The following is a 15,303-nucleotide window of genomic DNA, read 5'->3' on the forward strand; positions in this document are numbered from 1 at the left end:
TGAAATTAAGTGGTGATGTGTCACTTCACCAGTGAACACTTTGGCCTGCCTCTCTTAAGAAAAAGAACAACTTCTATATCAGCACAGTGCCATTATGACACCTAAGAAAACTAGATACTCGGTATTCAGATTTCTCCAGTTGTCCCAATAATTTCTTTCATAGCTTTTGTAAAGCCAAGATCAGATCTGGGTTCATGCAGTACATTTGGTGAGGTCTCTGCAGTCTCTTTTAGAGTAGAACAGTTCTTTCCTTTTTCCTTTAACGACTTTGCCTTTTAAGAGTCCAGGGCAATTGTCCAGTCAGGGGTCTGACATTTCTTAAATTTGTCTGATTGTTTCCTCTTGGTAATTTTTAAACCTGTCTTTTTGTACTCCCTCCTCCCACCTTATTTCCTATAAACTGGAACTATTTGGTCAGAGTTGGCAGACGCATTATACTACCCTTTACTGCAATTGTCCCATATTAATTAAAGTGACAAGAAGGAGACTCAACCAGCATTAAAAATGTTTATTTTATTTAAAATATTATCAAGTAATTCAACCACATTTGACCATGAATAGGAAGTAGTCAAAATCTTTAGTGGAGTTAATGGCTCTATAGGAAGCCTTTTTTCTTCTTGTGCACACATGATTCAAAGTTTTAAAAAATAGAACCCAGATCATTTTTCATTACAAAATTGCTGAGTTCTTCTTAAATTGTATGTGTGTGGTCACCATTTATTCTGTTAAAGCGTTTATTTTGTAGGATTTAGGGTTCTGATTCTTTTCACAGCCTGTTGCATTTAATAAATTCCTGGATCTCATTGATGAGGAAATTATCCATATTAGTGTGGGGCAGTAAACAAGAAATCTAAGATTATCTGTTCCCCATTTGTAATACCTTCCCACTGTGTTTTGGCTTGATTTTGACCTTCTGAAATGCTTTCTTAGGTTTGTTTATTCATGCTTGTTCCAAGACCCAAGATGATATTTCAAATCCCGTGAGACAAGGCTATTAATAATGATACCTGTTGTCCTTTTTTGTATTATTTACTCTAAAATTTGAGTGAAACCAAAAATGAGTTCAGTGCCTGTGTTGACTCTCCCTGTACTGTTTTCACAAAGATTCTTGTGCCACATGCTCTTCCCCCCAAATGCAGAATAAAGTAACTGGCATAAGTCCTTTTCATTCTTCCTGATAGTGACTTTGCCGCTACTAGGACTGTTGGGATTAGCACAGGTGGCAAACAGAGGAGAATCTGTTTGTAATTATCTTTATTCTTTTCCAGAATCAAGATAGATTTTTCTGGTTTATTAATTAGCATATTAAGTAGCATAAAATCGTCAATATTTATTCATTATACATTGGATGCAAAATATTATGGAGTTTATGTGGATTCTTATAATTTAAGAAAGTTTACCTGTATGCACAATACGGCTAAATTCTAAATCGAGGTTAGTAGGGAGTTTGGTTACAGATAATCTAAACATTAACTACTTTTATTGGCTCATGTCCAGTGTGTTTAGTAAGTCAATATTTTGGAAAGTCACTTAGAATGAGAGTTGTGGAGCTTGTAATTTGTATCAACAATAGATTCCTTTCCTGTGCTGTTTACTCAAGCCGTTATATGCTATAAAAGCTTATTGATTGACCAGCTAATCTCTGTGAAAATCAGTCTCAGATTCAGCCTGTTTTGGTGGGTGAAGCTGGTTAAGTAGGGTGGGAGCAGTGGATAGAGTCTTTTTTTTTAATATTTACATGTTATTACTCTGTTTTATGTTTTTGGTTTTTTGTTTGTTTGGTTTTTTTTTTTTTTTTTTTTTTTGCGGTACGGTACATGGGCCTCTCACTGTTGTGGCCTCTCCCGTTGCGGAGCACAGGCTCCGGACGCGCAGGCTCAGCGGCCATGGCTCACGGGCCCAGCCACTCTGCAGCATGTGGGATCTTCCCGGACCGGGGCACGAACCCGTATCCCCTGCATCGGCAGGCGGACTCTCAACCACTGCGCCACCAGGGAAGCCCAGTTTTATGTTATTTTTTAAACTCATTTTATTATATTTTATTTTTGGCTGCATTGGGTCTTCATTGCTGCACACGGGCTTTCTCTAGTTGTGGTGACCAGGGGCTACTCTTCGTTGCAGTGCACGGGCTTCTCACTGCAGTGGCTTCTCTTGTGGAGCACGGGCTCTAGGCGTGTGGACTTCAGTAGTCGCGGTGCATGGACTCAGTAGTTGCGGTGTGCGGGCTGTGCGGTGTGCAGGCTTCAGTAGTTGTGCCGCACAGGCCCAGTAGTTGTGGCTCGTGAGCTTTAGAGCACAGGCTCTGTAGTTGTGGCACATGGGCTTAGTTGCTCCGTGGCATATGGGATCTTCCTGGACCAGGGATCGAACCCGTGTCCCCTGCGTTGGCAGGTGGATTCTTAACCACTGCGCCACCAGGAAAGTCCCTTTTTTTCTTTTTAAATTAACACTTTTGCTCTTTTTTTTTAGTATTTATTATTTATTTATTTATTTTGGCTGCACCGGGTCTTAGTTGTGGCATGTGGGATCTTCACTTGCGGCATGTGGGCTTTTTAGTTGTGGCATGCAGGCGGGATCTAATTCCCTGTCCAGGGATTGAACCTAGGTCCCCTGCATTGGGAGTGTGGAGTCTTACCCACTGGACCACCAGGGAAGTCCCGGGGGATAGAGAGTCTTGAAGTCAACAGATGAGTTTATACTGGAGCCAGAGGGCATCTAGATCCACCGGAAGTCTTTAATGAGTTGTATGTGGCTGTAAATGGACATATTTGGAGGAACATTCTGGTTTGCATGTAGACTGGACTAGTAGAGAGGAGGCCAGGCTTGAACCCACCAGTTAAAGGTTTGGCTTGTAAATACAGAGGTGAAAAAAGTTGAGGGATGGGGGACCCAGCTGTATTTGCTTGGGGACATGTCTATTAGGAGAACAATATCAAAAATTTGAAATAACACGAATAACAACTTGGTGATTAATTTGTTCCCAGTGATCTCTCCAAGTAGGTGTTTACTTTGTCTTACTGATCTAACAACCCATTTCTTATCCTGTTAAGTGTATGGTTTGTGTTTCTTTTTATATTTCACATGAATGAGTCCTTTCTAGAACTTCAGTATCCATTCTGTTTTCTGCTTTTTATTTTTAAATTTGAATCTGCCTCTAAATGACTCTTTTTACATGATTTTAGCTGCATTTACTACTGGGAAAATTCCTCTAAGGGTGAATGCTGGGATGAAGAATGATTTGCAGTGCATTTGTAATATGCCAGTGTTGCCCTGCTGGGGACTCCTGGACACTTTTCCCTTTTTTAATGTGATCAACACGTAGCCTTTTGCGGAAAGTGGGCAAGTCAGTTGAACTAAGTGATGAGCAGCAACCTTAGGACTACCTTAAGAGAATGCTCTTTATTAGTGAGAGCTAAGTGGTGTTTCTATTTTCAGAGTTGAACCTAGACTTGAAATAAATATAATTTACACCTACTTTATGCCTGAAGTCAGAGAAATAAACTCTCAGTGTAAATCTGCTGCCCCTCCACCAGTATCAAAGTCCTTTTGATTTCAGAGTTTTCTCTTGTATCCATTCATTTTTTAAAATAATTTTTTATCATATTATTTTTAATTGTATTTATTTTATTTTTGTCTGCGTTGGGTCTTCATTGCTGCACGTGGGCTTCCTCTAGTTGCAGCAAGCAGGGGGCTACTCTTCATTGCAGTGCACGAGCTTCTCATTGCGGTGGCTTCTCTTGCTGCAGAGCATATGCCCTAGGCATGCAGGCTTCAGTAGTTGTGGCTTGCAGGCTCTAGAGTGCAGGCTCAGTAGTTGTGGTGCACAACTTAGTTGAGGGCTTAGTTGCTCTGCGGCATGTGGGATCTTCCTGGACCAGGGCTCGAACCCGTGTCTCTCCTGCATTGACAGGCAGATTCTTAACCACTGCGCCACCAGGGAAGCCCCATTCATTTTTTAAAAAATATTATGTTCCCATTATTAGTTGAGGTGCTTGCTCTCTCCTGCTTGACCTACCTCAATAGCCTTTTAACGATTCCCTTCACCTCTATTTCTCTAGCCTTCTCTTTTCCCTCTTCAGGGCTGTCAGACTGATCTTTCTGTAATACAGCTTTGGGGCCTATCACTTCCTTGCTTAAAGTTAGGCATGCGGCTCCCCCATGCCTGCTGAATACGATCCAAATTGCTTTACCTGTCATTCAAGGTCCAGCAAAGTCTGACTTCAACACACCTTCTTAGATTTATTTCCTACTATTTTTCTTATTATCCCCTCCTGCTCCCCACGAACCAGATGACTAACTCTTCCCTAATCTCACCTTGTGATTTACCTTCTCTGCAACTTTGTTTATTTCTGTCCCCTCCCACTTGTAATGTCCCCACCCCATTTCTGCCCTTTTAAATCCTGTGAATCTTTCAAGGGCTAGTTAGGTTACATCACCATTGTGAAAAAGTCCGCTGACAGCCCCAGTTGAAAGCCATCTCTCTTTCCTTTGAACCCCTGGTTTTTTGTTTTAACCATTTATTGAGAACTCATATTGGTGAATTACAGTAGTGCCAGGCCATAAGTTCTGGGAATCCTTACCCCAATTCAGTTGTAAACCCGAGTCAGGGACCGTGTCTTTCCCCTCTCTGTAGCCTCACTTTTCATACCCCCCCTACCCCTCAAAGACATTTAGCTCACTGCCTTGCACTGGTAGGTAGTCAATGCCTGAAGAAAACCTTTTGGAGGGCTTGGTTTGACAGGTTAGTATATAAAAACTCTGCCTGGTTTTACTCATCATATCATGTGGCACATATTCATAGGAGGGAAAATAGAGAAGTCTGTCAGACAAGCAGATTCTCTCTTTGTTAATAAGTAGTTCTAAATTTTAAAAAAGGTTATGCTCCAAAATTTAGTTAAATTAGATGTTTGGCACTCAGAATTAACTTCCACATTAAGAAGTGTTATAATTACAATACTATGAATATTGTATACTTTTTAAAGCACTGTTACTCTGATTATTTTTATTTCATTCTATATATGGTATTTAAAAGTCTAGGTAAACCTACAAGAGCATGTTTAATTCATAATGTACCTAGTAATACTAAAAACCCTACCCAGCATATATAACAGTCATTTGGGACAAATACATCCAGCATTACTACTTGGAGTATCAGGGAACACATATTTCCCCACCTCCAACCTCCTGCACATCTGTGAAGGTAAGATCAGGATTTTTCCTTTTGCTCTCAGACCGAGACGTGGGATTTATATCCAAGTTCTTGGCGGCCCATGGCAGGGTTGGAAGTTGCTGGGGGGCGCAGGGAACTTTGAGAGACCAGGCCTGCTGCTGGCATACTGTGTCACCACTGCCCCACACCCGCTGTGTTTTAGACTGCTTCTGTGTCCCTGTGAGGTACATGTTATTATCCCTGTTATAGAGATGAAGGAACTGGGGCTCTATGAAGTTTACTAACTTGCCTGCAGTCTGTACAAAATAATAAGAGGTAGCATGAAGATTTGTACCCAGGACTGTCTGACACCCCTGCCTGTACTCTTTCCACTAACCCTGCTACCTTATAACTGTCTTTAGCCTGCTGGGAGTAGAATACATTCTCCAAGCTTTCCCCTGCCTCTTTGTCTAAGAAGCAGTCAGTTTATCCTTTTCAAGTTATCTAAGGGAGCATAGTGGTAATGACTGTGGAGTCAGTCAGACCTGAGTTCTAATCCTGATTCTGCCACTTAATACCTAATGGTGTGACTGTGGGCAAATGATTTAATCTCCCAGAGCCTCAGTTTCCTCATCTGTAAAACAGGAATAATATCTACTGTGTGCATATGTGCAGACTAAATGACATTGTATAAGAGCCCATTGCAGTTACTGCTACATGGCAGATGCCTCCTAAGTGGTGGCAGTAGTTACTGTCGCTGTTGTCATTGTTACATTGTAATAATAGCACAAAAGACAGAGGCGATTAAAAAGGTACCTTTTTCCCTCTCCCCTGCTTCTCTTTTTTCTCTTATACTCTGTAGGAAAACCCAGTAGGGGATAATGATGGATCTTATGGTCCACAAAGGTCTGAAATGAAATGAATTTGCATTTCAGAGGGACTTCCATATTTGAGGACTTTAGGGACCCTTGAGGAGGGGAGAGGGTACCGGGCGATGGAAAGGAGTGTGAGATACTGCTTGGGAGGCTAGCTATGGTGGTGAGAGGCATGGCAGTGGAGAGGAGAGAAGCTTACCATCTCCTGAATGGCCGCTGTCGGGCTCACAGCCAAATTCTTCCACTGAAGTGGCGTCAGGGTGAGCGAGATGCCACACAGCATAGCGGCAGGGCCTGCCTCCAGGCAGCACGGGAAAAGGAAGTATCAGTGGGTGTCTGGCTGGCTCAGCTGGCAGCTGCCAAAAGACACAAAAGTCTAGGACTGGACATGTATGTTTCTTGACCGATAGTCTCAATATACTGCACAAAATTTGAATACGCATGATAGAGAACTTTGCATATGAGAATGTGTTCCATTTTCAACAATCATGATTTATTTGAAGAATTTAAAATGTATCTAGTGAGGTAGTGCATTCTAATAATACTGATCTGTTTCTAATTCTGTAAATTAATTCTAATCATTTTCTATCTGTCAATGACTTTCTTTTCCTGCTCTGCTCTCAGGAAGAAGACAGCTTCCTAGAAAAGGTAATGCAATCCATTGGCGGTTATGTGTTTCCCTGTGCTTGATTAACATTTAGCCATGGTCCCTGGAATTTATCCCGAGGCTTTCCCATATCAGACACCTCTGACTGCATGAGAATCCCCCAAAGTCCTGACAGCTGTCTTTAAGTGTGTCTGAAGTACAGGAAAGATATTTATTTTACTGCACCAGTCAAGTCATTGAGACCCAGTACATAAAAGCAATAGGACTCAAGGTTTCAGATTTGTATTCTTGAAATAAGAAGTAACTAAAGAGCTGTCTTGATGTATGTGAAAGCTTGTGAGATGGAGGAGGGTACCGTTTGCCATTTTCCGTTTCCAATGATAGTAAAAGCAGAAATGAATTTCTGTTGCATTAAGAGTGATTTGGGGGAAGTGATAATAGTGATTAATTACTGAAAGAATACACAGGTACGATCAAGAAACAGATCATAGACTAGAATCCTAGAGCTGAATGAGATCATAAGGGATTGTCTGGTAGAGCTCCCTGCCTTCAGACGGGGTAAGGTGTCTTCTCCATTCTAATAGACAACCAAGGCCCAAGAAGGTTAAAAACCTCGCTGAAGTTATACTGCTCCTGACATCAGGGGTATGGGGCAGAGGGAACTAGAACCTGGGTCTTCTGAATACCCAGTGAAGGAACCGAGTGAACGCTCCTTCTGCGGTGCTTTGCCACCTCCCCATCTTCAAGCTGGAGGGTGCCTGGCTCCACACAGGGCCATCCGGTAGAGAAACGTGGGCTTGAAAAACATTCTTAAAGTACTTTCACACAGTATCTAACGTGACCTCCCCATTTGGTGGAGTTTAATGCAGTTTGTTGGTGGAGATGGTGTACTGTTTTTGTGCTTCAGTTAATAGCACTAACGTTACAGAGTGTGAGCTTATCAGGCACTAAATGTGTCCCATTGAAAGAAGAAGACAAAGCATGCCTGGTTTCCCTTTGAAAATTAGAGTTCAGGATAATTTGTGGACTTTTTAAAAAAAGTATTGTTTCTTGTGCATAATCTTTCTCGAGACTTCAGAGATACAAGTATGACATTTCATATTATCACACATGAATTTGAAAATGGATAGTGGATGGTGTATATAACCTACTGGCATTTTATTAACCTTTTGAAACCACTAAGGATTGAGATGGCTCTGCTTCCCAGCCCTTCCCTGTTAATAGCAGGCCATGAGTCTTTTCATCTTGAACAGTGCCTTGTGTTGCCTTAATGCCTTAGTACAGGAAGAGTGCTAATTGGATGTCAGATTTTTTTAAAAGTACATGAATCAGTGCTGAATAATTTATATATGGTAAGTTTGAAGGTGTCTGCTAAGGAATCTGTACTTGTGTTGCACTTGGTCCAGAAAGTGAGCAGAGTGCATTATGGACAGTGTTTTGGCTCAGATATCATCTAGATGCCTGGATTTAATACTTGCAACTGGAAAGAAGTTAGTGGGTGAGCCACTGATAGAAGGTCTGGCAACTATAGGAAACGTGAATATCAAATGATAGATTCCCAGGGAAAGAAAGAAAGGAAGCAAAACGAATGTGAAGAAGATAGATTTTAAATGATAACCAACTGTCATGCTGCCTTCTCTTCCTTATTCCCTTAGAAAGGCGCACAGTGGCTTTAAAAGGTCACCAGTGCGTATTGAAGAACAGAACGTCAAGAAGAACCCTCTGCTCTGTTCTAGTGTACACACTATCTGGAAGTAATGAAATGCTTCTCTTCTTTCCCTTAAAGTGACATGGCTAAATAAGGGTTGTGGATCAAATTTACAGCATTTCCTAAATTTGAACATATATATGACCTTAAGCCAGAGGTGTAGGAGGGGGAAGATGCCAAAAATTGGTCACCATTTTCTCCACTAGATTTTTTATGAAGGCTGCCTTCAGATGCCTTTTAAGCTATTTAAGATATCTTTTCGGTATAATTTATATTTGACTATATAAACATAAGGTAATTGAATTTATTCCCCATTTTCAAGTTCAGATTTAGTTACTGATCTAATTTAGGTCACTTCTGGGTTTTCCTCTGAGATTCTTTCAGGAGAATCTAACATAGAGTAGAAAGTTAGGTGAAAGGAGTCAAAGCCCCAAGAATTCTTTGCTGAGCTATTACTATAAAGAATAACTTCTGGACTCAGAGCCTAGACTTTTCATGGTATTTCTGGCTCTTGGTATGCTGTATTCAGTTTACTATTTTTGTATCTTAAGACTTTGAGTTTTAGTGCCTTAAGATTAGACCTTCTGGGCTTCCCTGGTGGCGCAGTGGTTGAGAGTCCGCCTGCCGATGCAGGGGACACGGGTTCGTGCCCCGGTCCGGGAAGATCCCACATGCCGCGTAGCGGCTGGGCCCGTGAGCCATGGCCGCTGAGCCTGCGCGTCCGGAGCCTGTGCTCCGCAACGGGAGAGGCCGCAGCGGTGAGAGGCCTGCGTACTGCAAAAAAAAAAAAAATTAGACCTTCTATCAAGCCTGAAATATTCATATATGTAGGTCTAATGTGAATTGTCTTTCATTCCTGAGGACCAGAGAACGTCATTTAAATCAACAATGCAAGCTGTGATATTTGTGGTAAGATCTGAAAGAAGAATAAGTTAAAAGTCAACAACAACAACAAAAAGTCAGCAAAAACCTAAGTAGATGCTGCTCTCTCAAAGTGCTCTGTTGACAGTTGTAATTTAATGGTCCATGAGTCTCCGGTGGTGTGTGGGCTCTACCGTGACTGTATTGCTGGTTCTCAGTGTCACCCTTGAAAGGATTTACAGCACACAATGCATCCACGTGATAAACATAATAAACCCAAGTGGAATGCTTAACGGTTAAGTGAAGAATCTAGAAAAGGAGATCATTTAACTGTGGGAATCCGTATCGAGTGCCTTCTGACCAGGAGTGTCCCAGTGAGAAAAAATGAAAAGTCTTAAGAGGTGAAGATCAGATTATACCCACATAAGCAGAATTTGAGGGAGATGGTTACACATAGAAATTTTCATTGAGACCCTTTTGATTCTCACCCCTTTTTATCTATTAGGAGAAATCCCTGCTGCAGATGGTTCCCTTGGATGAAGGTGCCAGTGAGAAACCTCTTAAGGTCCCCAAGGAGATCTGGCTCCTGGTAGATCACTTATTCAGACACGCCTGTCACCAGGTGAGTGAGAGTGGGCCTGCCCTGCAACTTTGGAAGGTGTGTGAGTCCAGTGGGAAATGATAATACCTCACCTCAGTATATACAGTGCTTTTAACTTTCCCAAGCCACCTCCGCAGAGCAGCACTGTCATATCAGATTGCCTGGGCAGATGGAAGTATCCCCATTTACAGATGTGAGAGCTGAAGCATGCAAGCTAGGTGATTTACCTAAGACCACGGCATAAGAGTAATGGCGGAGCAGGGCCGAACTCCTCCCCTGTCTCCTGGCTACACATGCTTTCCCCTGGACTGCTGAGCACCTGAATCTGTGACGCCTGTTTTAGCTGTCATGGAAGCATTGCAGATTTCAAAGTCCAACGCAAACTTCAAGCCCATTTCTTTAATTTGGTCCTCACTTTTCAATCCTATCTAAAATACCTGCCACCCCTAACCCATTCTTCCAAAAAAGAAAACTTTCTTGGGATTAAATTGAAAGATAATGTTGTCTCACCTATGGAAAAGTGAAGAACTTGAAGGCAAGGTTTGGTATGGACATGCCCTTTTAGTCCTACCCTAGCATTCTGTCTCAGTATTTGAATGTGGTTCCATGTTTGGATTCTGCCTTCTACTTGTCAGGAGGCTAGAAGTGGGAACACCTGGTCTCCCCATGGAGTCCTCTGGTCCCCTGCCATATCAGGTACAGGCTGAAACCTTTGAAGATAATTTTCTAGTTTGAAATAAAATTTCAGATGGATGATAGAGATGATAAAGGGAAAAGGGGCCATTGTCACACCTTTTATATATTAGGAACATATTCGTGTTCCTAATCACGAATATGCACCTCACCCTGCCCTTTGCTTCCTGCTGCTCTCCTGATCCCTGCGTGATCGTCAGAACCTTAGTGCTGATGCTGTGTTCCATTCATTGTGACCTCTTTGGTAGGAGGACCTGTTCCAAACCCCTGGAATGCAGGAGGAGTTACAGCAGATCATTGATTGTCTGGATACCAGCATTCCCAAGACAATCCGTATCCTTTTCGACAAAGGCTTAGGAAGCTGGATATGTACTTGCCCAAACTCTTCTTCCCACCTACATTTGATTTTTTTTTCCATCTTCATTTTCTTTGTAGCTGTCTTTTATTATAAGGTAATCATTGACTATACAGTTAATTCCTCTCAGGAACTTTCGACCTCTCTCCTTATCAGACTCTTACTAAAAGGAATCAAGGGTTAGATAATGGCGACTTTTAATTGGCATGGGACATAGGACCCACAGCCATGGGGCTGTTCTGCTTTAAGCCAATGATCACTCCTGTCACCAGGACAGGGAGGAGGATGGGAAACGGTGGTGACTAGTTTCCAGTGTGAACTGTCATTCTACAGGCCACATTCCCTTGACTTTCAAGTTGGGCCAAACCTCCCAAGAGTCTTTGATCAATTCTGTAACAACTCAGCTGCAGCATACCTGGACCAATAAAATATCAAACCCCAATTAGGATCAGGGTGCTCTGAATAAGAGGAAGGAAACCATCCCTGAGGGAGCTTGAGGAAGGGAGAAAATCGGGTCTAAGTGTGGCCTTTTCCTTGGAGCCTCTTTCCCTTGACGGGAGTCAATCCAGCTGGCAGTAATCACTCAGTGGCTGAGGCGCTGCTCATTTTCCTGGAAGCCCTGCCAGAGCCTGTCATCTGTTATGAGCTCTATCAGCGATGCCTCGACTCTGCTCAGGATCCCCGGATCTGCCGACAGGTGAATTTTATTGCTCTGAGAGTGCGTTTGAGGCATGTTCCCCCACAGAGAAATCATTGATTTTTACCAAACCAGCTGGGCATCCAGCTATGGGTAGGATGGGTCTGGATCTGTTGTTCATGGCAGGGCAGCAGCATTGAGAGTTGGGCCCCTTAAATTTTAGGTTGTGTTATTTCCTATTATATTTGCCACCCTTTTCCAGTTGACCTATTGAGTAGGGTGGATACCTCTACTCTGGGGTAAGATTAGTGAAACAGATCGTACATGGGATTCTGGATGACATGACCAGGGAGGGTGGGTGACACTTGTGAGCCTTTCTTTTTGTCTTCTTGGTGTTTGTTTTTAATCTTGAAATGATTTTGATGCACAATAGCTGAGAATACCTCTGAATCAGACTAGTGAGTATCGGGAGGTGCTGCCACCCATGCTAAATGGCATTGCAGAGAAAACCACAGCCACCTGCCTAGGGAGATGGGAAAAGACCAGGCTAACACCCGTCTGCTCCTGAGGCAGGGCGTGCATGCGAATGTGTGATAACTGCGTGACCTGCTTATTGAGTGGACAGGGGCCAAACAGGATGAGCATTCTGCCTCAGGAGTTATCATTTGACAGGTACTATATTGGTCATGAGTAAATAAAGGAGGAGTCCTGTAAGGGTTGGATTATAAACTACTTTTATGGCAGCTGTGAGTTCTTCTTACTCCCTTCCTCCACCTGTTATCCTCACTGCCCACCCCCTTTTTTAAAAAACAGGTGATTTCCCAGCTTCCAGGATGCCATAGAAATGTTTTTCGTTACTTGATGGCATTCCTTCGAGAACTGTTAAAATTCACTGAGTACAACAACGTCAGCGCCAACATGATCGGTAAGAGCACTTCCTAAGAATGGCCACACGGGGGCGTTGGTCAGGACGGTCCGTGTACGGTGCACACGTGTATTCCCTCCCTAGTGTCCAGGCCTGCGGCAGTCACTTCCTCCCACTGCCCTCATCCCCTGGCCCCCCCAGCCCCCATCCCTGAGGCTTCGCTTAGGTTGTGTCTGACCAAGGGTTTTCTCCTTTTCTTTCTCTCGCCCTCTAGCTACTCTCTTCACTAGCCTCCTTCTAAGGCCTCCACCCAACCTTATGTCAAGACAGACTCCAAGTGACCGCCAGCGTGCTACCCAGTTCCTTCTGAGTTTTCTGCTTGGGAGTGATGAAGACTAATAATAAGCCTTTTCCTCTTACTACTCTACAAGATTCTAGAGGCGGAAGATCTTGAGCACCAAGTATTTCAGAATGATTTGAAAAGATATGCCACAGGAAGGGTCTGTTGCAGAATTTTGAGGCTGTTGGCATGAAAAAGTTCTGTTTCTAGTGCGAAAGGAAGCGAGTTTCCTAATCCCTCCCTTACCATACCCTACGCAGCAAGATACTTTTAGACTTATATTGCCAAGCCAAAGTTACCATATTTTGGTGTTTTTCTGTTCTCTCTTTGTAAGGCAAAGAAATCTGTATTTACACTCCTTTACCTGGGGATGTGTTTGTTGCCCTCCTGCCCAGCTGTCATGATTGTCCTTAGCACCTGAGGCCTAAACTCTGAGATGTTCCCATTCTAGGCCTACAAGCACTACTTGCTGTAGCTCAGACTTGTCTGTAGTCCTTCGTCTAAAGCACTTTGGCCCTACCCCCTCCCCGTATCACCCCCTTTGCTCTCTACTCTGCTAACACTATCATGTCAAAAGAAGTCTGGGTGAAGCTTAGTGACTCCTTGGGTGTCTCCAAAAGTGAGTTAACCATCTCCATGTGGCTGTTACATGCATTTGTGCATCTCTACTACAGTGGCATCTGTACATTGCTCTAACATTGGCCTATTATGCATCTGCAGTGGGTGGAACCATATTCTCTTGTCTCAGACCACACTTAGTAGCAGAATGTTAGGGACTGTTAGAGATGACATCTCATTGATGTGAGAGAATCACAGTCAGAGTGGAAGCACTTTGAGTGTTTCAAGAGTGAGAATATTCATGCTCAACAGGTCCTGCTTCCTACCATCCATTTTGGTTCTTATTCAAATTTTACATGTGAACCAATCCTGGGTGTCTGTGGGGCCCATCCCCCACTTAGAAATCCACCTCCAGAGCGACACTTGTACCACAGTCAAAAAGGGAGGCTGCACCTCAAGTGGGCCTCTCTGTAGAAACTGCTTCTTCCCCCAGCAGGGGCATTGAGGATAACCCTTAGAACCCCCCCTCCGGTCTTCTAAAGTACCAGGGGCAGATGTCACCCACTCCCTCATCAGGACTGATTCTGGGCTCTACAACCAGCTGCCCTTAGCTCCCAGTCACCTTCTCCAGTGCTGTGTAAAAGAGACTGTGCAGTAGGATGAACCAAGCACCTTCTCTCCCGCCCAAGACAACCTTCTGAGCTTGTCATTTACTCAAGCTCCTGCGGGGCAGCCCTTTTTTAAAAAAAGTAATCTATGTTGGTTGGCAAACCAGCCACCAGCCACTGACTGTAAAACTGCCTGATGCAGTTAGCTTCCTCCTGGTTTTCTTTCATTAAAACCACCCTGAGTTGACTCATTGTCACATGTTCACATGAAATCCCAGGAGCCTCATGTATAGGCTCTGTGTGTGGTCTTGGGCATTGACTCTTCTAGAGCATCAGAGGAGAGAGCTGCAGAAGCACCGCCATGAGTGGTTCTCCAATTCCCCCATCTCTTATGTGTTGAGTCCTTTGGGGGAAGAAAAGGTATGTATCCTGTGATATTCTGGCTAAAGCCTCTCCTGATTGGGAATTACAGAAGTAGGAGTCAAGTTATTGGTTGCCAAATAGCTGCAGATCTGTTAGGCCAGGGGCTGGGTGTTGAATTTAGTTAATGGCAGACTGAGCAGAAGAACAGTGTTGTCATCTCCACTAGTCCAGAAAGGGATCGCTGGAGAGGCAGATGATAGAAGCTGGGGCAGGGTCGTAACACAAAGGGAAATGCCTGTCCTAGACACATTTCCCAGTCTACTGCCACCTGGGGCCTTCAGGTGGTCAGGGATGTGGTTAGTGGGGCTGTGTGCGGCATCCGGCTCACTCTCCAGAAGGCAGATGCACTCAGTTGCTTTACTGCCTCAACCTTCCTTCCAGCTCTGGTCCTGGGATGTACACAGGGTTGAGGGTTTTAGACAATCTCTAGGGAGGGGGGACAAGAAATAGAGCAGACATAAGAGATCTGCTTCCCTGCTGTGCCTACTCCAGCCCCACCCTCTAACTCCTGAGTACCTCTCATGTACTATTTCCTAGCGCCTCTGAAGTAAGGAGTTTAGATCCAGCTGGTAGGGAAGGACTCTGAATCTATCGTTTTTAGGGAAGAAGCAGTTCAACCCCACGTGGTGATGTTGCTATTAGTCTCCCTTTCACTGTTTCCTGATTCTTATTCTGTAATTGTTTGTTGTATTTCCCCCAAATGTCTTGGTCACTAGGCAAAGCTGCTAGTGGGATTCTGTATTTCATGTCATCTTTTTTATTATAATTTATTGCAATTTTTTTCTGAATAAATATATGTTGTGTGAAAAACCAAAGTGTGATCTTAGGAAGAACTGAGGAGGGAGGCTTATGTCACTGGGTCCCACTTGACTGCTGCAGTCCCCACCGCTACGCCTGGACTGTCATTTCCTGTCTTACAGGGAAATACCGTAAGAATTCTCAGTATATTTGCCCTTGGAGAGGAGAAGCAGCCACATATTTTCAGAGGTTAATAAAGCAGTCACAGTGCTTTCAGAGGCCAAC

The 15,303-nt window shown here is 43.5% G+C and overlaps 1 protein-coding gene across 2 annotated transcripts in view; it reads left to right on the forward strand.

The window, feature by feature from the left end:
* OCRL (OCRL inositol polyphosphate-5-phosphatase) overlaps window positions 1-13,066 on the forward strand; it is a gene marked incomplete at its 5' end in the record, with an annotated part of 53,549 nt that extends 40,483 nt beyond the window's left edge. Inside the window, 6 exons of one of the 2 annotated variants that reach the window (XM_082864643.1) lie at window positions 6,649-6,672; window positions 9,706-9,822; window positions 10,743-10,827; window positions 11,419-11,546; window positions 12,300-12,411; window positions 12,626-13,066. In XM_082864643.1, the coding sequence (XP_082720769.1) occupies window positions 6,649-6,672; window positions 9,706-9,822; window positions 10,743-10,827; window positions 11,419-11,546; window positions 12,300-12,411; window positions 12,626-12,750 (591 nt within the window). In that variant the 3' untranslated portion in view covers window positions 12,751-13,066. The remainder of the gene's footprint in view (window positions 1-6,648; window positions 6,673-9,705; window positions 9,823-10,742; window positions 10,828-11,418; window positions 11,547-12,299; window positions 12,412-12,625) is intronic. The other variant, XM_082864644.1, reaches the window with a different exon arrangement.
* Between the last annotated feature and the right edge of the window lie 2,237 nt (window positions 13,067-15,303).

This window comes from Leucopleurus acutus, assembly GCF_964270905.1.
Source record: "Leucopleurus acutus genome assembly, chromosome: X".
Lineage (NCBI taxonomy): Eukaryota > Metazoa > Chordata > Mammalia > Artiodactyla > Delphinidae > Leucopleurus > Leucopleurus acutus.